The sequence below is a fragment of the Peromyscus eremicus genome, chromosome 15, assembly GCF_949786415.1.
Source record: "Peromyscus eremicus chromosome 15, PerEre_H2_v1, whole genome shotgun sequence".
NCBI lineage: Eukaryota > Metazoa > Chordata > Mammalia > Rodentia > Cricetidae > Peromyscus > Peromyscus eremicus.
The window spans coordinates 38,023,417-38,047,554 of NC_081431.1; the positions used below are offsets into that span (position 1 = coordinate 38,023,417).

Genomic DNA, 24,138 nt, shown 5'->3' on the forward strand with positions numbered 1-24,138 from the left:
AACTCAGTACCTCCCGACCTGACTTCCTCTTGCTTTTCCGGGGATTGGCACCCATGAAAGCCTACTGCTAGCTGATGTTTCATTTCCCTCTCCAGAGGACCAGGGGCGACCTTGGCCGTCCAGCTCAATCCTGCTCATATTCCCGGGGCAGCGTCTCCGTCCAGCTGACTCTCTGCCAACAAAACGCTTCCTGCTTGGCCGGTTTTATCGCCTTCCTCATCGTGGGGTTGGCAGAAAGCTGACCTCCTACGAGGGCTGGGCACCAAAGGGAGTCCTTATGTGGGAGGCACAGCTGAGTGGTTGTCAAAGGCCATTTAAGGGCCTGCCGTCACTCCCTTGAGGTCACGGGCATGCCCCAGAATAGGCTGAGTCCCGTGGGGTGGACAGGGGCTCAAGACGAGCTCGGGATTCCTGCCGTCCCGGACACCAGCTTGGGTTTCGGTTCCGGTGGGTTCTGGGTCTGAGAACAGCAGCTGGCTCGTACTCCGCGGAGGGCGGGCCGGTCACCATAGCGACGCCAATCCTGGGCGGCGCCCGCTCGCGCGGGAGCCCAGGAGTCCTGGGTCCCCGACTCTTCGAGGCGGAAGCGCGCCGGGAGAGTCATGCTTCGTGGGACCCTCTGGCTGTTGCTGCTGATGCCACTGCGCCCCCCGGGCACGCAGGGCCACCGTGGTGCCAAAAGCCAGGGGCAGGCGGCCGAAGAGCCGGCCCCATGGCCGGGTGTCCAACGCCTGCAGGAGCAGCTGAGGACAGTCGGGGCCCTGTCCAGACGGTACTGGACGCTCTTCAGCTGCTCCGTGTGGCCCGATCACTGCGAGGACCAGGAAGCCCCCGCGCCACCGCTGGGTAAGAGCGGTCCCCGCCGCCCACCCCCTCGCTCACCTGCCAGCCTCACCAGCGTCGCGCACCTAGCGGGAGCCGCGGCAGCCTCCGCGCATTAGGAGGCCTGGTCCCTGCACATCTGGCGCAGCCCCTGGGGACAGCAAGAGGTCTGGCTGCCTGCCGCGCCTCACCTGCCCCGATTCCTCTAGACGCTCACAGTCTCCCCATTCTTGCCCGCCTGACTGATGGCTTAGAGAAAGTCCTTTGTAGACACCACCGGTGATTGTCCCCAACCCCAGATACGTTCGCCTCTGCGGCTTGTGGAGGCGGCGCTGGAGCACATGCCGGAGCCTGGCTGGGAGTTGGGACCCGGACTCTGGTTTGGGCGCCGTCACTGAGAAACCTCAGGGTTGTCTCTCTCGTCACCGTCTCGCCATCTCATAGCATCTCCTTTCCAGGCTGGAGCCTTCCTCTGTGGGGCCGGCGGTCCCTGGATAGGCTCGCCGAGTGGTTCTGCCGCTTTCAAGACTGCTGCGCCCGTGGCGGGGACTGCAGGATCTCCAACAACTTGACAGGTTGGCGCTGGCATGGTTTCCAGGGAATCTGGGGGGAGGGGGTTGGCGACCGTGGAGAAGCCACTAGTTGAGAAACTTAACCCTCCAGCATTCCCCCTCCTCCAGTGAGAGGAAAGTCAGGTGTGCGGTTGTTTGAGGGTCTCTTCTGACAAGGCTTTGAACGCCATCATTTCCCCTCCAACAGTAGGAACGACAGGGCATCAACCCTGATGGTGTCCTTAGCGGATATTACATTCTACTATTTAGGAACGAGTGTCCAACTACTTCCTGTGTGGGTGTCTTCGTAGAGCTAGTGCTTGGGCATGCTAGGCAAGTACCCCACACCCCAGCCCCAGCCCTCCTCCTGGTTTTTTTGTTTTGGTTTTGGTTTTTTGTTTTTGTTTTTTGTTTGTTTGTTTGTTGTTGTTGGGTTTTGTTGTTGTTGTTGTTTCGAGATAGGGTTTCTCTGTGTAGCTTTGCGCCTTTCCTGGAACTGGCTTTGTAGACCAGGCTGGCCTCGAACTCACAGAGATCCGCCAGTGCTGGGATTAAAGGCTTGGGCCACCGCCCAGCCTTGTTGTTTTGTTTTGTTTTTCAGAGTATGGAGATATTTAGATCAGGGGCAAAAAGCCCTTTACCTCCCACCCCTCCCCCACCCCCGTGCCCCAAGTGTGGGAACACGTTTTATCTTTAGTTTAAGGGTGTGAAGCTTACTGGGATCTATGAACGTGTCACACCCAGCTGAGGCAGCTGGCAGGAGACAGTGAGATGTGGGCTAGGCCCCTGTCACCATCTGTCCCCAGTCTAGACTGAAGATGTCTCTGCAGTCATGCCCTACTATCCCTGGGAGAGGGTCTGAGGAAGTACAGCTCATCTCTGTTGAGCTGTATGTACCAGACCTTGTGCTGAGTTCTGGGGAGACTGAGAATCTGACAGAGCCTACCCCTGTAGTTCAGCTTTCTGCGGCCCCATGTTGGAAGGCCAAAATGTTGTTGGTTGGTTTTTACTCTTTACTCTTTTGGGGGGGGCCAGCCACCCAGCTCCCAGATAAATCACATACGGAGGCTTATTCTTAATTTTAAATGGCTGGCCTTAGCTTGGCTTGTTTCTAGCCAGCTTTTCTTAACTTAAACTAGCCCATCTATCTTTTGCCTCTGGGCTTTTATCTTTCTCTATTTCTATATACCTTTTCTTTCCTTCTTGGTGTCTGGCTGTGTAGCTGGGTGGCTGGTCCTTGAAGTCCTTCTCTCCTTGTTCTCTTGCTTCTTCTCTTCTCCCAGATTTCTCATATTTATTCTCTCCACCTGTCAGCTCCACCTCTCCTTTCTCCTGCCTTGCTATTGGCCGTTCAGCTCTTATTAGACCATCAGGTGTTTTAGACAAGCACAGTAACACAGCTTCACAGAGTTAAACAAATGCAACATAAAAGAATGCAGCACATCTTTGCATCATTAAAATAAATGTTTCACGGTATAAACAAATGTAACACATCTTAAAATAATATTCTACTACATGCCCTCTTTCAGGAGAGCTAGGACCAGAACAGGAATAGCAAGTAACCTCTCAGAGGATGGCTGAGAGTAGAGAGCCAAAAAGCTGATCCAAAATTGTGGTTAAAATGTTCCTAAGAGCCGGAGAGAGGGCTCAGCAGCTAGGAGCCACCGCTTTTACAGAGGACCTAAGTTTGAGTCCCACCACTCACGTTAGGCAGCTCACAACTGCCTATAATTGCACTTCTGGGGGAGCTGACACTCTTTTCTGGCTTCTGCATGCAGCTGCACTCATCTCCATAAACCCATGACTGTACACACACATACACATGTAATTAAAAAATAAAACAGTTTTTTTAATGTTATTTTCTAGGGGAGGGGGAGATGGCTCACTTGGTGCAGCACCTGCAGGGCAAGCATGAGAATCTGAGTTCTGATCCCCAGCACCCACATAAAAGCTGGGCACAACACTGGACACTGTAACTCCAGGGTTAGGGGCGCAGACAGGTGGGTCTCTGAAGCTGTTAGTCAGGTTGTCGAGTCGATGAGCAGCAGGTTCAGGGGCAGACCCTGTCTCAACAACAACAGAGGAGACAGATGAGAGCCCAAGGAAGATGCCCTGATGCTGACCTCCACTCCCGTCACACCACAGGAGCACAGACACACAGACACACAGTGTTCCTTTGTAGGCAGATGTGCTGTCCTACCCTGTGATCCAGCACTTGGGAAACTGAGGTGGGATCATGATTATCTAAGGTTAGCCTAGGATATGTAGAAAGACCCAGTCTTAAAACAAAACAACTGTCTGTCTCTAAGTTTAACCAGCAAATGTCTATGGGGTGATAACCTGGGCTTCTTGATTTATCTTTAAAGTAAGGCTACGGGGAAGGAGAATTTCTCTGTCTCCTGAGAGAAACAGGAAGTTCTTTTCCGTTATAAACCAATCCATAGCATTCCATGGATGAGCACTGCCCTTCAGAAAGCCTGCGCACCCCAGCCTGCTCGCATGCCTATAAATAAATACTAACCAACCTTCTCCTTCTGTACTTTTTATTATGTAGGTGGATCTGTTGCATGCTGCAGGTAGTTAAGAGTTTTAACTCTCCCGTGTGGTATTCAGCCTCAGACACAAAACCTGTTCTGACAAGGGCCCTGTGGTTTAATCCTTTGCGAAATTTCCTAATTTCCCCAGAGGCAGTTCCTCACCTGGAGCTTGTCTGGAGTTCTCCTACCCCAGCTCTTGCATCCCTGTCATCTTGAAGCACAAACTAAACATTGGCTTACTTACTTAGAAAAAGTGCCAGTGGGGCTGAGGTGACGGCCCCGGGGTATAGTGCGCGTCACACAGCGTGAGGATCTGAGTCCAATCCCAGCACCCGTGTGAAAGCTGGGTACGGTAGCACACTCGTGCACACCCACTGGGGTGGAGAGCTGGGACAGGAGGATGCCTAGGGCTTGGTGGAAAAGTCAAGTCTAGCCAAACCCCAGCCCTGGGTTCAGATATCCTGCCTTAAAAAACAAGGCAGAAGCTGGCAGTGGTGGTGCACACCTTTAATCCCAGCACTCGGGAGGGCAGAGGCAGGCGGATCTCTGTGAGTTCGAGGCCAGCCTGGGCTACAGAGTGAGTTCCAGGACTGCCAGGGCTGTTACACAGAATCTCAAAAAACCAAAGCAAACAAGATAGAAAGTGGTTGAGGAAAGTGCCTGATGTGAACCTCTGGCCTTCACATGTGTGTGCAATGCCCCTACACACACCCAGGAACATACACACTCACAAAAAGAGAGAGAAGGAAGAAAGGAAAGGGGGACAAACCACATGTGTGTCTGGAGCAGGGTCTAGCACAGGGTGGAATCTCAGGCCACGTGCAGGTCGGGAAGTCTGAATGTGGATTTACAGCAGGTCACCGCTCTCTTTTTTAGATGATCCACTATTCTTCAGGGCCTGGAAGTCCCAATTTGAAGCATCCTAGTTCTGATGATAGGGGAGACAGCTCTAAGTGGCAGTTTTCCCTTAGCGGTACCAGTGGTTTTGAAAGGAAGCAAGTTGATGGCGGTGATTTGTTGTTGTTTGGTTTTTGGTTTTTTCCCAAGACAGGGTTTCTCTGTGTAACAGCCCTGGCAGTGTTTTGTAGTAGACTGTCACCTGCTCACATTCCAGAGTTCCCTCTGGGTTGGCTCGAAGTGCCCAGCCGATCGGTCTTGATGATAGGTTAATGGCTGGTACCTTACCCCAGCTGGCAGCCCAGCTTCCCTACCTCCAGTCCGTGTCCCTTCAGGGGGCAAAGGAAAGCAGGCCGGGCTTTGGGGAGCTGCTCAAGTATGTGCCAGGTTGGGACGGGATGACAGACAGAGAACAGGAACTCCTGAAGCGGGGATGGGAGCCCCTGGAGATGTGGTGGGGTCCCCCCACACTGGCCTGTCCACCCATTGTGGCATGTCCAGAAAGGATAATTCTAGTCTCCAGAGTTCAGTCTTGATCTCTCAGTTCTTCAGGAAATGGCCTTTGAATACCATTTGCTATGAGGTCTGCCTTCTTCTTGTTCTGGGGTCACAGGGATCAGATGATAGACAAGCTGGGGTGTGGCGGGGAAGAGGTACATACAAGCCCCTGTGCCTCTCACTGTGGCCCCTTTCCTCCTTCCAGGCTTAGAATCGGACCTGCATGTCCGGCTGCATGGCCAGCATCTGGCTAGCAAGCTGGTCCTACAAGCAGTGAGGGGCTACTTGGAGACCCCCCAAGTAGACAAGGCCCTGGCTCTGTCGTTCCATGGCTGGTCAGGCACAGGCAAGAACTTCGTGGCCAGGATGCTGGCGGAGAACCTGTACCGGGATGGACTGAGGAGTGACTGTGTCAGGATGCTCATCTCCACCTTCCACTTCCCACACCCCAAGTATGTGGACGCCTACAAGGTGAGGCCGCGGTGCTGGGAGCCTCACTGGCCTGGCAGGGGGGAGGCCCCTGTGCTGGGTGGATGCTGACACCACAAGGAGGCAGGTTCCAGAGCAGAGGAGTACGGGATGAGGACAGGCAGCTGCAGGGCCAGAACCTGTCCACGGGCGGCCACTCCCTGCCCTCTCACAGAGGCAGCCTAGAGCACCAGGCGGGGAATACTGATGTTTCCAGAACACACTGGAACTGTTTCTATGACTGCTGCACACTGGAGCCAGGCACAGAGGCAACAGAGTGTGTGTGTGTGTGTGTGTGTGTGTGTGTGTGTGTGTGTGTGTGTGTGAAGAACAGTGAAATGTAGCTGAGTGTGGCAGCACATGCCTGTAATCCCAGCACTTGTTGGCTGAGGCAGGGAGATCTTGAGTTCAAGACCAGCCTGGGATGCACAGTGAGAGCCTGTCAAAAAACAAAAAACAGTGATATGTGTAAGGAATAGAAAAAAAGCATAAACTTACCATCCCCCTCGCCAAAGGCCACAGCCTCCTTCACTTACTACAGTTAGCATTGTGAACTTCCCATGGTCACACACACACACACACACACACACACACACACACACACACACGCACACACACGCACGCACGCACATCCTGGACCTCTGCTGCTATCAGGACCTCTTCCCAGCCGTTTCACACCACTGTAGTTTCAAAGACAGGGCCATGTTCGGCTGGCTTGTTTCCCTGCCCCCAGATGTGCACCGGGCCATGAATGTGTGCCTGGATTCAAACAGGAATGCACGAGTTAACCCTGACATCAGCCTAGGGAACTAACATGCAGAGGGGCTTGTTTCAAACGGCTTGTTCGGGTTTTCTTTTCCCCCCTCAAGTGTATCATTGAACCGTGAATGCAACAATAGTGATTTGATCCTTCGGCCTCAGCCTCCCAAGGGTTGGATCACAGGCATGCACTATGCTCACTTTTAAAAACGTGGTTGCTAGAAATTGAACTGAGGGCCGTCAGCTTGCTAGACAAGCAGTGTACTACCTTACACTGCAGCCATTTAAAAAAGACATGCACTGGCGTATCCTCACATCCTATCATATGTGATTCCCCAGTTCTTTCCATAGCAGGTTGTTATATGCCAGCAAGCCGGTGGACACATGTTCCTTTACTGTTTTGCTATTTGAAGTGTTTTGTTTTTTCCATTTATACATGTAGTAAAATTAGCCTGAACATGAGCAAACGGAGTGACCGCACCCATGTTGGCTCTCAACTGTAGTTCTTGGGTGTGTGTGAACTGGGAGGATTGTGTCAGCCTTGAGGACAGAGCCTTCCTGAGTCACCTGGTAGTTTCAGTAAGGCCTTGGAGGGCAAAGACTGGGTGTCCTGAGCATCAAGATGTGCCCGGGTCAGGCGTCGACAGCCGAGCTTTCCCAGGAGGAATTCTCTGGAGTTGACTGCAGCAACACTCCTTGAGAACCTCAGCTTCCCCACAGGAAAACTGACGTGTGCACACACTCACATGCCTGGGTGTCGGAGGGGTAAAGATGCCAAGGAGGCCGAGATGGGTAGGTAGTGTAGGTTAGCCAAGCTGCCTGAGAAGCCGCAGTGCCCAGCTCTGAGAGAATCACAAAGCTTATGTTCGGTGGAGGGTTTACTGTCCTGGGGTGGGGCGCCCCTGTGGTAACTAACCCTCAAGTTACACATTGCACCAGATAGAGCAGGCTGGCTCCTTGAGATCTCGGCCCTGTCTGAGTACCAGTGGGCGGTCTGCTTCTGAGCGGCCAAGGGCGTGGGGTTGGCAGCCTCTGGGCCCTTGAGCCTTTCCTCTATCTCTGGGTTGTTAAGCCCAACGTCTCTGCCCCTGGGGAGGGTGAGGTGGCCCTTAGCTCCAGGGTGGGACTTCTTTAGTCCTGGAGAAGGCACCTGGGGGATGCTTGTTCCCCGGGCAGAGGGGCTTCTCTCACGAACTTCCCAGGTGGAGATGCTCAGCCCAGGTACAGGAGAGCCACCTGGGAAGCTTGGGTGGGACCCGAGCCAGGGCTTGGGTTTGGTAGTTACGGTGGGTGGAGCCCAACCTGGGAGCCCACACTCGTCCCGTGAGCTCTGCAGCTCCCGGCGTCCCGTGCAGGAGGGGCTGCGGCGGCAGATGCAGGAGACGCGGCGGCGCTGCCAGCAGAGCATGTTCATCTTTGACGAAGCGGAGAAGCTGCACCCGGAGCTGCTGGAGCTGCTTGGACCGCACCTGGAAGCCAGGGTCCCCGAGGCCCAGGGCGCGGAACCGCCACGAGCCGTCTTCCTCTTCCTCAGGTGAGGTCTGAGCAGGAGGCCGGGGAGTGGGGGGCTGGCTGGCAAGAAGCCTTCCCGAAGCCAAAGCCCCACAGCTAGGAAGCAGGCAAGGGACGCTGAGGCCTCCTTGCTCACCCCCCTTCCCCAGCATTCTCTGGCAGGAGCTAGAAAAGAGGAGCTGCCTGTCTGCGCAGCCGCCTCAGAGGCCTTTGCAAAGAACATTGGAAACATCGGGGTTTGTTTTGTTTTTTTTTTGTTTGTTTAGGTTTTTCATACAATGTGTTTCGATCATACACACACACACACACACACACACACACACACACACACACACCAATCCCAGTCACTAAATCCATCCCCCACCTTCCTACCCATCTAACTTTGCTTCCCTTAAAAAAACAAACAAACAACAGAAAAACAAGCAAAAAACAAACCCCATCAAGACCAATTTGTGAATCCCAAATATTCTTGGATGTGTGGTCTTCCACTGGAACGGGGTCGACTTTCCAAGGGCTACACGAAGCACAAACAGACTCACCCTCTCCCAGTAGCTAGTAATTGCTAAACCAGCTCCTCAGCTAGCGTGGGGCATAGTGCCCAGCTCCCCTCTCCTCATGGGATTTGCTTTGCCTTGGGCTTCACCGATCTTGTGCGTGCTTTCACAACAGGCTGTGAGTTTCTATGCGCAGCTGCCCTGCTGTGTCCAGAGCTCTGTTTCCTTGTGATCATCTACCACCCCCAGCTCTTACACTCTTCCTACTTCCCCTTCCGAAATGATCCTTGAGCCTTTGGAGGAATGGGTGAGGTATTCATGTTCCATTTAGAGCTGGGCACCTCGGCCAGTTGTAGGTCTCTGTGCTAATCATTTACTGCGGATAGAAGCCTCTCTGATGAGGGGTGAGAGATGCAGTAATCTATGGGTATAGTGATAAGCCATTAGAAGTCCATTTAATACTATGTACATTTAGCAGACTAATAGTGGTGGTTCTCGGGGGCTGGAGAGATGGCTCAGAGGTTAAGAGCACTGACTGCTCTTCCAGAGGTCCTGAATTCAATTCCCAGCACCCACATGGTGGCTCACAACCATCTGTAATGAGATCTGGTGCCCTCTTCTTGCCTGCAGTCATATATGCTGTATACATAAATAAATAAATCTTAAAAAAAAATAAAATGGTGGTTCTGTAGGGCCAATGACATGTCTAGGGCCAATGACATGTCTAGGCATTGCTTCTTGGCCCAATAATGGTACAGGCATTGAGTTTCAATGTGTGGTGTGAGACTTAGATCCAACCAGAAAGTGGGGGCTACTGCCACGCCTTTCCCCAGCATCTTTAAATGTTATTTACCTCTTCCTGTATTCCCTCCTTTACTTTGCCCTCTCTCCCCCCCAATTTATCCCTTCCTGCTCCATTATCCCCTTTAACTCTATACCACTGTGCTCCATCTCCCCTGCTTTGGAAACCTCTCCCTGTGGCCCGTAGTAATTTCCTGACCTCTGTGAGTAATTCCAAATGAAACACACATATCTGAAAGTTTAACGCTAACTTTCAGAAATGAGAGGAAGCTTGACATTTTGTCTTTCTGGGTCTAGGTTACCTCAGAATGACGGGATCGAGCTCCCTGCATTTACCTGTGAATTTCATCATTTCCTTTTTCTTGACAGTTGAACAATACACATTGTGTAAATATATCTCATCTTCATTATCCATTCCTCAGTGGATGGACATCCAGGTTTTCATTTCCTAGCTATTGTGAGCAGGGCAGCAGTGAACATGGATGAGTATATATCTGTATAGTAGGAAATACAGTTCTTTGAATGTATGCTCAAGCCTGCTGTGGCTGGAGCGTGTGCTTGCTCTTAGGTTTTTGAGGGTTCTCCACACTGATTTCCATAGTGGCTGCACCAATTTGCACTCTCAACAGCAGTGAGTAAGTGTTTCCTTTCCCCACATCCATGCTGGCATTTGTCATTGGTTGTTTTTTGTTTGTTTTTTAATCTTAGCCATTCTGACTAGGGTAAGATGTAGTTGGACTTTCTTTGGACCACCAGCTCCCAAATAATGACACAGAGACTTCTTATTAATTATGAAAGCTCAGTCTTAGCTTAGGCTTGTTCCCAACTTGCTCTTACAACTTAAATTAACCCGTTTATATTAACCTACACTCTGCCACGTGTCTCATTACCTCTCCTCCATACTGTATGTGTAGCTTGCTCTGTCTCACTGGTGAATCTTGCCTCTTTTTCCCAGAGTTCCTATCTCTTCCCGGAAGTCCCGCCTATCCTCTCCTGCTTAGCTCCTGTTCAGCTCTTTATTAAACCAATCAGAAGGTGCTGTACCAGAGACACATTATCCTACAACAGTAAGATGAAATCTCAAAGTAGTTTTAATTTGCATTCCCCTGATAGTTAAGGATGTTGAAAATTTTTTAAAAATGTTTCTCAGTGTCCTGGCTAGTTTATGTCAACTTGACACAAGCTAGAGTCGTCAGAGAGGAGGGAACCTCAATTGAGAAAATGTCTCCATAAGATCCAGCATTTTCTTAGTGATCAGTGGGGGAGGGCCCAGCCCTTGTGGGAGGTGCCATCCCTGGGCTGGTGGTCCTCGGTTCTGTAAGAAAGCAGGCTGAGCAAGCCACGAGGAACAAGCCAGTAAGCAACACTCCTCCATGGCCTCTGCATCAGGTCCTGCCTCTAGCTTCCCACCCTGATTTCCCATACTACCTACTTTGTACAATGAACTGTGTGCTGGCTAGTTTTATGTCCACTTGAAACAAACTATTGTCATCTAAGAGAAGGGAACCTCAATGCTCCCATAAGATAAGGTTGCAGGCAAGCTTGTAGGGCATTTTTTAAATTATTGATGTGGGAGGCCCCAAAGAAATCAGGCTGAGCAAGCCACAAGGAGCAAGCCAGTAAGCAGCACCCCTCCATGACCTCTGCATCAGCTCCTGCCTCCAGGTTCCTGCCCTGTTTGAGTTCCTGTCCTAACTTTCTCCAGTGATGAACAGCAAAGTGGAAGTGTAAGCCTAATAAACCCTTTCCTTCCCAGTTTGCTTTTGGTCCTGGTGTTCTATCACAGCAAGAGTACCCCTGACTAAGACAGCCATTTGTATTTCTTTCGTCTTTTGAGAACTCTGTTTAGTTCCATGTCCCATTTTTAGTTGTTTTTTTCTTGATGTTTAATTTTTTTGAGTTCTTTGTACACCTAGGCACTAACTCTCAGATGTGTAGCTGTTCCCCTTCATTTTGTAGGCGGCCTCTTCACTTGAGGGATGGTGTCCTTTGCTGTACAGAAACCTTTTAGTTTCATTAGGTCCTGTTTATTAATTGTTGATCTCAATGCTTGTGCTACTGAGGTCCTATTCAGAAAGTCCTTTCATGTGTGTATAAGTTCAAGAGTACTTCCTATTTTCTTGGTCAAATTCAGGGTATTGGGTCTTAGGTTGGGGTCCTTGATCCAGCTGGAATTGTGCAGGGTGAGAGATAAGAATGAAGTTTTATTCTTTTACATGTAGCTATCCAGTTTGACTAACACCATTTTTTTTTTAAATGCTGTCTTTTCTCTAATGTGTTTTGTTGGAATCTTTGTCAAAAGGCAGGTGGTGGCTGTGGGTATGTGGGTTAATATGGAGGTCTTTGATTGATTCCACTGAGCAAGTCTGTATCCCAGTACCATACTGTTTTGTTTTGTTTTTTTTTTCAATTTTGTGAACTGCATTGGAATTTTAATGGGGATTGTGTTGAATCTGTAGATTGCTTTTGGTAAGATGGTCATTTTTACAGTATTAATCCTACTAATCTATAAACTATGGGTGGTCTTTCATCCTCTGGTCTCTTACTCAGTTTTCCTTTCTTTCCTTTCTCAGTGTCTTAAAGTCTTCATTGTACGTGTTTTTCATTTCCTCAAATTTATTCCAAGATATTTTTGAGGCCATTGTGAATGGGTTCATTCCCTTGATCTCAGTCTTGGTGTGTTTGACAATTGTATATAAGAAGGCCACTCATTTTTGAGTGTTTTATATTTTGCTACTTCGCTGAAAGTATTAGCTGCAGTTTTCTGGTGGAGTCTTTAGTGTATAGAATCGCATCATCTGCAAATAAGGATGCTCTGACTTCCTTTCCTTGTCCCCCTCAGTCTCCTCCACGTGTCCTGCTCTCTAGCATTGGGTTAGACAGGAGGGTACAGAGTGAACATTCTGCCGTTCCTGATTTTAGTGGAAATGCTTTGAGTTTTCCTCTATTTAGGATGGTGTTGGCTTCCTGTGTATTCCATTTATTTTGTTGAGATGTCTCCTGTTATCCCTATTCTCCCCAGGACTTTTATCATGAATGGATGCTGGATTTTTGTCAAAGGCCCTTTCTATGTCTAATGAGACGATCCATCTGTTTCTGTGGTGGATTTTATTTATTAATTTACATATGTTGCTTCATCCCTGCATTTCTGGAATGAAGGTGACTTGATCATGGTGGGTAATCTTTTTGATGTGTTCTTTGATTCAATTTGTAAATATTTTATTGAGAATCCTACATCTTTTCATCAGGGAGATTGGTCTATAATTTTCTTTTTGTTGTTGTTGTTGGTTCTTTGGTGTTGGTATGAGAATAAAACTAGCTTCACAAAAGGGATTTGACTGAGTTTTTCTGTTAGTTCTTTGAAGGTCAAGTAAAATTCTGCACTGACTCCATCTGGCCCTGGGGTTTTTATAGTTAGGTGCTTCTAAAAATTTGTTAGATCATTCATTTTATTTTTTATGTGTGTTTTACCTGCATGCATGTCTGTGATAGTTGGGAGATTTTTAATTACTGTTTCTATCTCACTGGATGCTGTGGGTCTATTCACTGGATGCTGTGGGTCTATTCACTGGGTGCTGTGGGTCTATTCACTGGATGCTGTGGGTCTATTCACTGGATGCTGTGGGTCTATTCACTGGATGCTGGGGGTCTATTCACTGGATGCTGGGGGTCTATTCACTGGATGCTGGGGGTCTATTTCAGTGGATGCTGGGGGTCTATTCACTGGGTGCTGGGGGTCTATTCACTGGGTGCTGTGGGTCTATTCACTGGGTGCTGTGGGTCTATTCACTGGATGCTGTGGGTCTATTCACTGGGTGCTGTGGGTCTATTCACTGGGTGCTGTGGGTCTATTCACTGGATGCTGTGGGTCTATTCACTGGATGCTGGGGGTCTATTCACTGGATGCTGGGGGTCTATTCACTGGGTGCTGGGGGTCTATCTCATTGGATGCTGAGGGTCTATCTCACTAGGTGCTGAGGGTCTATTCACTGGGTGCTGAGGGTCTATTCGCTGGGTGCTGAGGGTCTATTCGCTGGGTGCTGAGGGTCTATTCGCTGGGTGCTGTGGGTCTATCTCACTGGGTGTTGTGGGTCTATTCACTGAATGCTGTGTTCTTCTGAAGGGCCAGCTTTCAGCAGTGCCAGAGAAACTGGAAAGGAGATGTGGTGTCAGCAAACTGCACACACACAGGAGACTTCTTTCTGAGGGCCAACATTTAATCATTTTATTTTTGTTTCTCTGCTGGTGTTCTTCCTTCTCTGTTATTTCTCTGTTCTGTTCTTTTACCCTGTCGTTTTCTTTTTTTTTCTTCTTCCTAGTTTCTTTTCTATTTTTCCTTGATGTTTTCCTTCCACATCTTTCCTTCTTATTCTTCTATTTCTTTCCTCCTTATATCTCTTGGTTTTCTCTTATCCTTTATACCTAAGACAAACATTTCTACACAAGAAAAGACTACCTGCCAGGCGGTGGTGGCACACGCCTTTAATCACAGCACTCGGGAGGCAGAGACAGGTGGATGGATCTCTGAGAGTTCGAGGCCAGCCTGGTCTACAAAGCAAGTTCCAAGACAGCCAGGACTGTTACTCATAACCATAAGTTACATATTTTCCAACAGCAAATTAAAATCTTTACATAAGAAGAAATCACATTAACATCATAAGTTATGTGTTTTACTTAGCAGCCCACAAGTAGTTACTTAAACATTTTTCTTTGTATTAATTTTCCCACCATAACATCTTCACCCCAAAGCAGTGATTCTTTATTGATGAACAAAGTTTTAAGCGAGCCAAGTATATTCCAGCCTGTTCCCTTTGTACTGGCAGGCCGCTGTCTGTGGCTTCTGTGTAGCAGATTCCTACAAACCTTCACTCAAGTGGTGTAGCTAAGCATCTATTCTTACACACAATAGGGTCATTTCATTTCCTTTCACAACTTCGTTTTTTTAAGGTGCAGGCCCGGCCTGTGATTCATTCTGTAAGCTACATGAACGAGGAACTCGGTCTAACCTGGGCGGAGGGGCTTAGCTGCTTTCTTTAATCATCAGCCCGTTTTTCCACAGGCAGAATTCATGATCTATAATGCATGAAACGTCCTTGTTCTTATTTTTATCCTCTGTAAATCTCGTATCTAATGAAGGGGAAGGTGATTTTTAGCCTACATTTGCCTTTTTTGTATCTCTCATTTGGCAGAAAAACCTAAACCATTTCCCCAATCTTATTTACTGTCTCAATTGCCTGTATCTTTTAGGCTCACTCAGAAAGTCCAACTAAATCATAGCAATAACCAATCATCATTGCTCTTATAAACATCATCTTCATTATGCTCTGGAAGTAAATTGCCCAGTGAGGAGTGGGATTTTCCAAAGAAACAACCACTATACTACATACAGCGGGATCCTTTCACATAGTAGCCACACCGGACCACATACAGCAGGGACAGGCAGAAGCAGGCGGAGTTTGGGAGACAGTCCTCCCCCACCCCCACCCCGGGGCTTTACTACTCAGTGAGTTGGACTCCATAAGCTCCATCGCTGACTGCAGCTCCTCAGACATGGCCACCGATAGCATGAGAACATCTCTTCATCAGATGCTGTGGGTCTATTCAGATTATTTACTTCATCTTGATTTAAGTTGGGCAGGTTTTATACATCTAGAAATTTACCCATTTCTTTTCAGTTTTCCAGTTTGGTGGAATATAGGTTTTTTAATATATACCATTACAGCTTTCTGGACCCTCTCAGGTCTGTAGTAATGCTTCCTGTAGTTGGTTGTGTTTACTCTTTACTCTTTTACTCTTTGGGGGCCCACCAACCACCTCCCAAATAAATACACATAAAATAAATACTCCCAAATAAATACTTATGAATGCCTTGCCGTAGCTTGGCTTGTTTCTAGCCAGCTTTTCTTAACTTAATTATCCCATCTATCTTTTGCTTCTGGGCTTTTATCTTTCTCTATTCTATATACCTTTCCTTACTTTTTACTCCATGGCTTGCTGTGTAGCTGGGAGGCTGGTCCCTGATGTCCTCCTCTCCTTCTCCACAGCATAAACAAATGTAACACATCTTCAACTAATATTCTACAACAGCTTTCCTTTTTGTCTCTAACTTTATTCATTTGGGTCCCCCTCCTCTCTCCCTTGGTTAACTTGGCTAAAGGTTTGTCAAGCTTGTTAATTTTTTTCAGGGATCATGCTTTCTTTCGTTGATTCTTTGTATTTTTGTTTTGTTTTCGTTTCTATTTTATTAGAATTGGCTCTACTTTTTTTGGATTCCTGTTGATCTTGTTTTTCTAAGACCTTCAGTGCATCATTAAGTTTTAAGTTGAGCTCTCTCAATTATTTCTTTTTATGTAGGCACATAGTGCTAAAAACTTAACTCTTAGTTTTGTGTTCCATAAATTTTGGTATGTTGCGTTTTCATTTTCTGGTCGTGTCTGTTTGGTGTTCTGTATGACCCTTAGACATGACAGCCATCTCTTTCCTTAGATTAGGGAATTTTTTTTTAAGATTATTTTTTAAATTATGTGCATGTGAGTTCTGTGCCCACCAAGGCCGGAGGTGTCAGATACTCTAGAGTTGGAGTTACAGGAAGTTGTAAGCCACCTGATGTTGGTTCTGAGAGTTGAACTCAGGTCCTGAAAGTGTGTGTATGTGCTTTTAACCACTTATCCATCTTTCCAGCCCTTGGGAAGTCTGATTTTGCTGACAATATTTCCTGTGCCTTTGACCTGGGCCTCTTCTCCTGTGCCTGTGATTTGTAGGTTTAGTCCTTCTCTAGTGCCCCAGGGTTCCTACACATCCTGTTCTTAGGGTATTTGGGTGTTTGTCATTTTCTTTGTGTGATTTGATCCCTTTTCCTCTACTTTGTCTCCAGACTGAGATAGATATATGTGTTGTGGCATAATCTTTTTGTACACTGTGAAGATGTTTTGCTCTCATTGTTTTACTAAAGAGCTAAATGGCCAATAGCTAGGCAGGAAGAGGTTAGTGGGACTGGCAGGCAGGGAGAGAGTGCTGGAATGAAGAAGGGCAGAGTGGCCAGGAGACGCAGGGAGAAGCAAGATGGACATGCTGTACCTTGGAAAAAGGTACTGAGTGGTAGAACATAGATAAAAATATGGGTTAATTTGAGATGTAAGATAGTTAGTAACAAGCCTAAGCTATCGGCTTAGTGTTTATAATTAATAAGTCTCTGTGTGGTTATTTGGGAGCTGGCTGGTGGGACAGAATATTCTGCCTACATATATGGCAGAGTCTTTCTATGGAACCTGGCTAGCCTGCAACTTGCTTTGTACCAGACTGGCTTCAAACTCACAGATCCACCTGCCTCTGCCTATCAAGTGCAGAGATTCAAGGTGTGTACCACCACTGCCTGGTGACTTTGAGTTTCTTGATCATGTTTATTATTGCTATTTTGAAATCATTGTCATGTATGTCATCTAACTTGATTTTCTGACATTACTATGGAAGCACTAATGTTTGGTGGAGACTTATTGTTTCCATTATTCCTGAATATTTGCCATGGTATTGGGGACCATGGGGGTCCAGCCCCTCGATAGTCCCCTCCCAAGGTCCGGGAAGAATCTACAACCAGCTGATAATTAATCTTTGAAGAAAGGAAATGAATCTATGTATGCAAAATTCCTTAGTCCATACACTTTATTATTCTGTCAGTTCTCTCTCTACAAGCTTATATTCTGCTCTCATTTTTAGCTCCTTTCTTGCCCAATTTCTCCTTACATTTATCTCTTGTCCCCTCCAGGTTCTATCTTAATTCCTTCATCTAGTTCTGCCCCTTCTAGGTTCTCGTCCATCTAGTTCCTTCCCATCTTAGCTCCTCTCCCATCTCCTCTCTCATCTTGTTCTTCCCCATCTGACTCTTCCTCATCTTCCATCTCGTTCCTCTAGTACTCTCTTCTAGCCCTTCAATCTAGTTCTTCCCCATCTCAGTTTGTTCCTCTCAAGTTCTTACTCATCTAGTTCTTCCATTCTCTTTTCTCTTCTCCCTGCTGTTCTCTCTCTGTCTAAAGAAAATACCTGCCTTTTCTTTCCTTGGGCACGTGGTTCCCTACCTCCTCAGGAATGTTCTTTTATCTCTCACCTTGATATGTAAAAACCTCTTTTGTTCTCAAAGTGCTCTGGAGAACCACTAGGCCTCCTCAAGGCTCCTGGGATGGTCTGAGCTTCACTAGCACAGGAAACAAAGCTAGTTGTCTCCTGCCAGCTTGTCTCCTAAGCTCAGCAGGGTAGTTAGTAATTTAGTAGTTTAGCAGGTCTGGGAAGCTGAGCTGTTTACCAATAGGTCTGGGCACTCAAGGATTTCATAACAGAAGACAGCTGAAATATTAAAGGCTGGGTAACACCAAATATTCATAATAAATGGCTTTGCCTTTTGATAGACCCTTGGCCGGTCAAAGTTCAGCTTTAATACACAGCTGAATCTCTATGATATATTCTTGCGGCCCGCAAGACCATGGGACCTAGGCATCTGTGCTTACGTTGTTGGTAGTGGTTTTGGGTGTGGAAATCTTGTGTCTGCTCTGTTGGGTGGGTGTTTGACTAGTTGAGGCTTAGGTTTGAGTCTTGGGCAATTCAGTGTTGAGGTTTCACTGGGGTCTCAGAAGTAGTCCCAGCTGAGCCTGAGCTAAGTGAGGTTTCTAAGCCCAGGAGCAGACCTTCTGTTGAGCTAGAAGATTCTCATAGCCAGTCTTCAGGAGTCTTGGGGAGGTGTTCAGAACTTTTCCTTAAGCAACAGTTCTTGGTGATGTGAATCTAGAATCCCTGCCTGAAGGTGGTGAGGAGGGATATGGTGGAAAACAGTCACAGGAAATGTGGTTCCCCAGGCAGGTCGTAAAGGTGGGTGGAGTTGCCACTGTCGGTCTGTGGGTCTAGTGCCCTTTCCTGGAGAGAGGCGGCCCTTGGGTCTTGGGGATGGGTGGGGTATGTAAGACAAGGGTGAGTGGAGGTGGCAGAGCTGGAGAGGTAGCCTCTGCAGGCCACATTCCCTGCATAGAGATGGGGGTGGGGTGGGGGTTACCAAAGAGTCTGAGAGCTTTGGTTTTCAAGTCAGCTATTTGTTCAAAAATCAAGTAGAAAAAAAACCCTTGAACATTCCTCAGGATTCCCACCCGGTCTGTCTCTCCTCTGGAAGTGTAGAGTGAAGGGCGGGTCTCTCACATTTGTGGTGGGATGTGCCCCGAGGCTGCTGAGCAAGAGCAACTACTTCTGTCCCATGTACCCAAATCCCCAAAGTGGCATTGTTGGAAGCAGAGAAGAAACTTGTCCAGTATGAATGCTTCACCAAAGCCCCTGACCAACTTACCAACCTGCTACTTACGCCCTGGCCATGAGGCCACCCTTGTGGGATTTTCTAGGCTTTAGGGTACCCTGGGGAAGTAGGAGTGATTTTCTCCCTGCTGAACTGTGGAAGGCAGGTTTGGGTTTAGGGTGGTTCCTCAAGACAAGATGGAACAGATTTAAGCCATGTGGGTTTCTGCATGTGGAAGGCAAGGACGGAGCAGGGCTGAGGAGAAGAGAAGAGAGGCATTTGAAGACTGAGCAGCTTCCACAGTATTTACCCCTTTCTGAGGCAGCGGCGGCCTCTGCTGTCCCATGACATCCTCACATGCAGAGATGGCTGAATGTTCCCTGAGGCACCGACTCTCCTACCCAGTTCCTTCACAACTTGGCAAACTCTCTCAGGGGCTGAGATTGCCCAGTGTGACCCACTGACCCTCTGATCTCAAGGCAAACATTTGGTCACTGACCAGCTGGCAGTGGCCCTGCCCTTTCCCCTACAGACCTGACCTCAGTGGACTGACTGAGGCCACGTAGTTATACACACGAGTCCTCATGGGTGAAGAGGGGGCTGGGAGATGCCACCTGACAGCGGCCGAGCTTGCCTTCCAGGGAGTTCACTTACCCAGATGTGGTAGTGCTTCCCAACAGCTCTGCTGCAGGCTTGCACCAAGGAGAGGCCATGGGCCACTCTGCCAGCCCTTCTCCAGGCATGCAGAACCAAAGCCACCTCCTCTTGAGGGGGCCCCAAGAGTCCCTGGTGCACTAGTTATGAGAGGGTAGTGTTGAGATTTGAGTCTCTGGACTTGACGTCTATAATGAATTTCTGTGGTGATATTGTGTCCTCCAATAAATTGTCTACCCTAATAAACTTATCTGGGGGTCACAGAACAGAGCCACTAGACAGACATAGGGGCCAGGAAATGGTGGCACTCACACCTTTAATCCTATCACTCAGGAGGCTGAGATCCATGTGGATCTCTGTGAGTTCAAGGCCACACTGGAAACAGAGCCAGGCATGGTGGCACTCACACCTTTAATCCCAGCACTTGAGATCTCATGTCTTGCTTGAGAAAGACACACGCCTTTAACCCCAGGAAGTGATGGCAGGAAGCAGAAAGGTATATAAGGTGTGAGGACCAGGAACTAGAGGCTTTTAAGCTTTTAGGCTTTTAGCAGCAGTTCAGCTGAGATCCATTCAGATGAGGACTCAGAGGCTTCCAGTTTGAGGAAACAGGAATGGCTGAGAAATTGGTGAGGTTAGCTGTGGCTTATTCAGCTTCTCTGATCTTTCAGAATTCACCCCAATACCTGGCTCCCGGGTTTTTATTTAATAAGACCATTTAGCAATTTGTGTTACAAATCTCACTTTATCTTCCCTTTGTGGTAAGGATTCTTGCATGTGTGTTGTGTATGTGCGTGCCCATCTGTGTGGAGGTCGACACGGACCAGTATCACTCTCTTGTTTGTTTTTACTTCTTTTGTGGACAGGACTTCATTATGTAGTCCCGGCTGGCATGTAGATCAGGCTGGCCTACAACTCAGAGATCCACGTACCTATCGCCTGTGTGCTAGGATTAAAGGCCTATGTCACCGCACTTGGCTCTACCTTGATAGAACTAAAGTTGTAAGTACACACACACACACACGGCCATGCCCGGCTTTTCACAGGGTTGCGGGGACCTGAACTTAGGTCTTCATGCTCAGGCAGCATACTTTGCCCATTGAAGAGTACCCAGCCCCAACACAATCAGTTTAACCCACAGTCTAATCCTGAAAAAGCACCTGAGACCTGTTGTTGAGGTACTGGTGGCTTCTTTGCCAGCCCTCTTGAGGTACCTGAGGGCAGACAGTTGAAGCCCAGGAGGCCTTGCTTACCCAATATGGACAAAAACCAATTTTATAGTGCCAAGATTTTGCAAACGAGTAAGCTTTATCTATAAAAGTGGACAGACAGTAAGCTGGGAGGCAGCCAGGCCCGGGTAGTGAGTCAGCAGAATTAGCCGCTGACACAGACACAGTCCAGCTGGAGCGTGGACATAATCCCTCCCCTCTTATCGAGGGCCTCCTTATTGGAGAGGTAGTATGTCTGCTGTGGCATGCAGCCCTGCTGAGCTGAAGACACTGGCTGCAGGCAGTTCAGAAGGAAGCTGCAGATAAATATGCAGAAATTGTGCAGAGTGGAACCCTGGGGTTACAGAGAAGCAGGCAGGTAGTCTTTGGGGCTGAGTGAGTCACCGACCTCACTGGTTTGCTGTCCCCCAAAGACGGTGTAAACAGGGGTACTGTGGCAATCTAGATGGGGCAGTCTTGTCTCTGCTGATGCAGCTGTATACCAGAAAGCCTCCCGACAGGCTGTGCAGCAGTCGCAGAAATCAGATGAGTGATATAAGCAGTTTCTGTAGGCCTGGAAGTCTGGCAGGGCCCCAGGAATGCCCTTGTTCTACTGGACTCCTCCAGCTGGGGACTCAAGGCCCCTGGTAAGTCCTGTGGCTGTGAGGGACACACTGGTCCTCACCTGTTTGCTGGGGAAGGATGTCTCTCTCCACCTAGCTAGGGAGACAGGTTAGGGATGGCACGATACACTCAAATGCAAACTGAGCAAAAAGGTAAGAACTTTCCTGAGGTACCAGGGGCACTCTGAGCCTTGTGAGGAGGAATGGAGATGCTGGACCCCCAGCTTAATTTGCGCCTGCCTCCCCTGCTCTTCACTCACTCCATTCCTCATTCTGTGGCCTTAAGAAGTGAGGGCTTAGCTGGTACAGGAGCGTGCGGGGCTGCAACTTGGGACAGGGAGGAAGTGCCCTGGTTGCAGGTCCCCAGCACTTCCAGCTTCAGGTGGTGGCTCCCTGGGTTTGTCTTCCAGCCTTGCCTGTCACTCATTTGTGTCGTAACACAGTGTACAGCCATCCTCCTGTGCTCAGCCCTGTGATCCTCAACCCTTAGAACACAGGCGGTATAAAACAAGCTGGTTTTTGCTTCACACTGTTGTGGAAGCTGCAGCAGCAAGCAGCCCAGGCAGACACCTAACGGTGCTTTCTAAACTAATTCTCCAGTCCTTCTCCTCTACCGGGAACGAGTTTCTGAGGACCTAAGTGAACAGGATCACTACCCTGCTTTCTAGCCCCAAATCCTTCAGCGTTGCATGGCACCTTCTCGCTAGCGGTGGCTTAGCTTTCATGCTTCCCTTCTGACCCTGCAGCCCACGGTCCTCTGCTGCAGTCTTGTGCTCGGACACCCCCTCCCCCATGAGTCTGACAGTCACTGCCGTGTGTCCTGATGGGAGCTTGTGTCTTCAGTTGTGCCACACGGTCCCAGAATCTCGTTCACATCATCACATTGGAGGTCACACAGAACATAAGTGTTTCCCAAGCAGGGCAGTGTCTTTCTGCTCTGCTCCACGGAGCAGCCCCTCACGCTCAAGAACTGGTGTCCGAGGTCAGATAACACGTGGGAGTGAGTGCGGGGATCAGCTGTTAACAGGTGCCTCTTTCTTTTAGTAACCTTGGGGGCAGTGTCATCAATGAGGTGGTCCTGGGTTTGCTTAAGGCTGGATGGTCCAGGGAGGAAATTACGTTGCAGCACTTGGAGACTCCCCTTCAAGCTGAGATCATGAAGTCTGCAGGTAAGAGATCATCCAGATACACGGTCCTTGCCAAGAGCCACAGCTAGAGGTGATTAGTGTATGTACCAAATTTGAGACAGTGGAGAACACAGGACAACCTCAAATTGTCAACTTCTGGTGGCACAAGGAAAAGTAGGCCTAAAGTCCGTTTCTGAAAATGCCATTAAAAGGGTCATTGGCACCAGGTGGCGGTGGTACATGCCTTTAATCTAGCACTCGGGAGGCAGAGCCAGGCACATCTCTGTGAGTTCAAGGCCAGCCTGGTCTACAGAGTGAGATCCAGGACAGGCACCAAAACAACACAGAGAAACCCTGTCTCAAAAACAAAACAAAAAGGGGGGGGGGGGTCATTGCCCAGCCACAGACACCCAGCCGTGGTCTCCGACTAGTAGATTTCCCTGAGAGAACAGTGGTTGAGCCCCCAGTCACCAAACAAAGCCACAGCCCTGGTGGCCATGCCTGCCACACTCACAGGCTTCGGTGCCTAGAGCAGCCACAGCTACACAGCTCCCGGCACCAACTGCAGACAGCACTCCTAGAGCGTCATGGGAGACCGGATCTTGCCGAGGTCTCACTGTGGGGGACACCTTAAGTCTCTAGCAGGGCTCGGTCCCAGGTCAGTCTCCATGTAACTCTGGGTCTTGATTTCAGACAGCAGCTTTGGCTCCAGCCGTCTTGTGAAGGAAAACCTTATTGACCTCTTCGTCCCCTTCCTGCCATTGGAGTACCGCCATGTGCGGCTGTGTGTCCGAGACGCCTTCCTGAGTCAGGACCTCCCGTACACAGAAGAGGCCCTGGATGAAATCGCCAAGATGATGACGTATGTCCCTGAGGAGGAGCGGCTTTTCTCTTCCCAGGGCTGCAAATCCATTTCCCAGAGAATCAACCTCTTCCTGCCTTGAGAGTGACTCATTGTGCTTCCTGGAGCTGTCTTCCTCACCAGAGAGAGCCTGAATGTGCCAGGCACCCTGGTGTCCAGTACCACTGCTTTAGCTAGTGCGGAAGGCAGACCTTAACAGAGGCAGCTAGTCCTTAAAATCACTTGGTGCCTTAAGACTTGCATTCTAGACATTCTATAATTTAGACCCGGAAGTCAGAAAGCCATCAGGAAGTCCCAAGTACCAAAGGGTCCCTGGAACTCTCCCTACAGTCTCTTGGCATCATAGCTCTTCCCAGAAGGCAGCTGGACTTGGAGCAGGAGTCTGAGGCTGCAGGATTCTTAGACTACAGAACATGGAAGGATGGAAGATCTGTGTGGCTCAACAGGAGTGTGCTCCATCCAAGTCTGTAGGCATGGGCTGGCTTTCTAGAGGAAGGGGGTTCAGCTTGTGTGTGTGAGCAGATCAGCAAAGGGCCTTAGGCTAAAGGGAAAACCACATGCTTTCAAACCATGCCAGAGACGGGTGTGGCACATACTTGTGACCCCAGCGTTGAGTAGGCTAATACAGGAGAGAGGTCAAGAGACCCGAGCTGCCTCCTGGGTTTGAGGCCAGCCAGGCTTAACAAACAAAAACCACAGGTGTGTTCTATAGACTGAAAACTTGTTTTCCTTTAAATTAGGGGCCTTGCTATGTAATGTTGTATGTATAGATTAAATTTTGTATTTTTCTAACGTCCTTGGCCTCCTTTGTTCCTGAGACCTGTACTCAGCACCGATGGGCACTGATGGAGACAGACAGGTGCTGACCTGTGAGTGGATTTCAGTTCACTTTAGGGCCATGTCAGCTTAACATAGGGCGACTCCACCTTCTTTCTTAGAAGCTCCCACAGACATAAGTTCTTCACCACAGCTCTGACAGGAAAGCTGTGGTTCCTGAGCTGACGTGGTGAGGCAGACCGTGCATGACCTGTCTTTATGACACGCGTGTTCTGCCCTT

General features: G+C 48.8%; 1 protein-coding gene across 1 annotated transcript; it reads left to right on the forward strand.

Annotated features, from left to right (window-relative positions):
• Positions 1-204: 204 nt before the first annotated feature.
• Tor3a (torsin family 3 member A) lies at positions 205-23,877 on the forward strand. Its single transcript, XM_059280641.1, has 6 exons — positions 205-846; positions 1,281-1,397; positions 5,511-5,776; positions 7,888-8,066; positions 22,137-22,261; positions 22,913-23,877. Exons 1-6 carry the CDS (start codon positions 603-605, stop codon positions 23,161-23,163), a joined length of 1,182 nt encoding a protein of 393 aa, XP_059136624.1. The 5' UTR covers positions 205-602; the 3' UTR covers positions 23,164-23,877.
• The last annotated feature ends 261 nt before the right edge of the window (positions 23,878-24,138 follow it).

Excerpts from the sequence above, each read along its gene's own strand:
- Tor3a (XM_059280641.1), top strand. The coding sequence starts at position 603 with ATGCTTCGTGGGACCCTCTGGCTGTTGCTGCTGATGCCACTGCGCCCC. Across the intron at positions 847-1,280 it reads AGCCCCCGCGCCACCGCTGG|GCTGGAGCCTTCCTCTGTGG; the intron begins GTAAGAGCGGTC and ends TCTCCTTTCCAG. Across the intron at positions 1,398-5,510 it reads GATCTCCAACAACTTGACAG|GCTTAGAATCGGACCTGCAT; the intron begins GTTGGCGCTGGC and ends TCCTCCTTCCAG.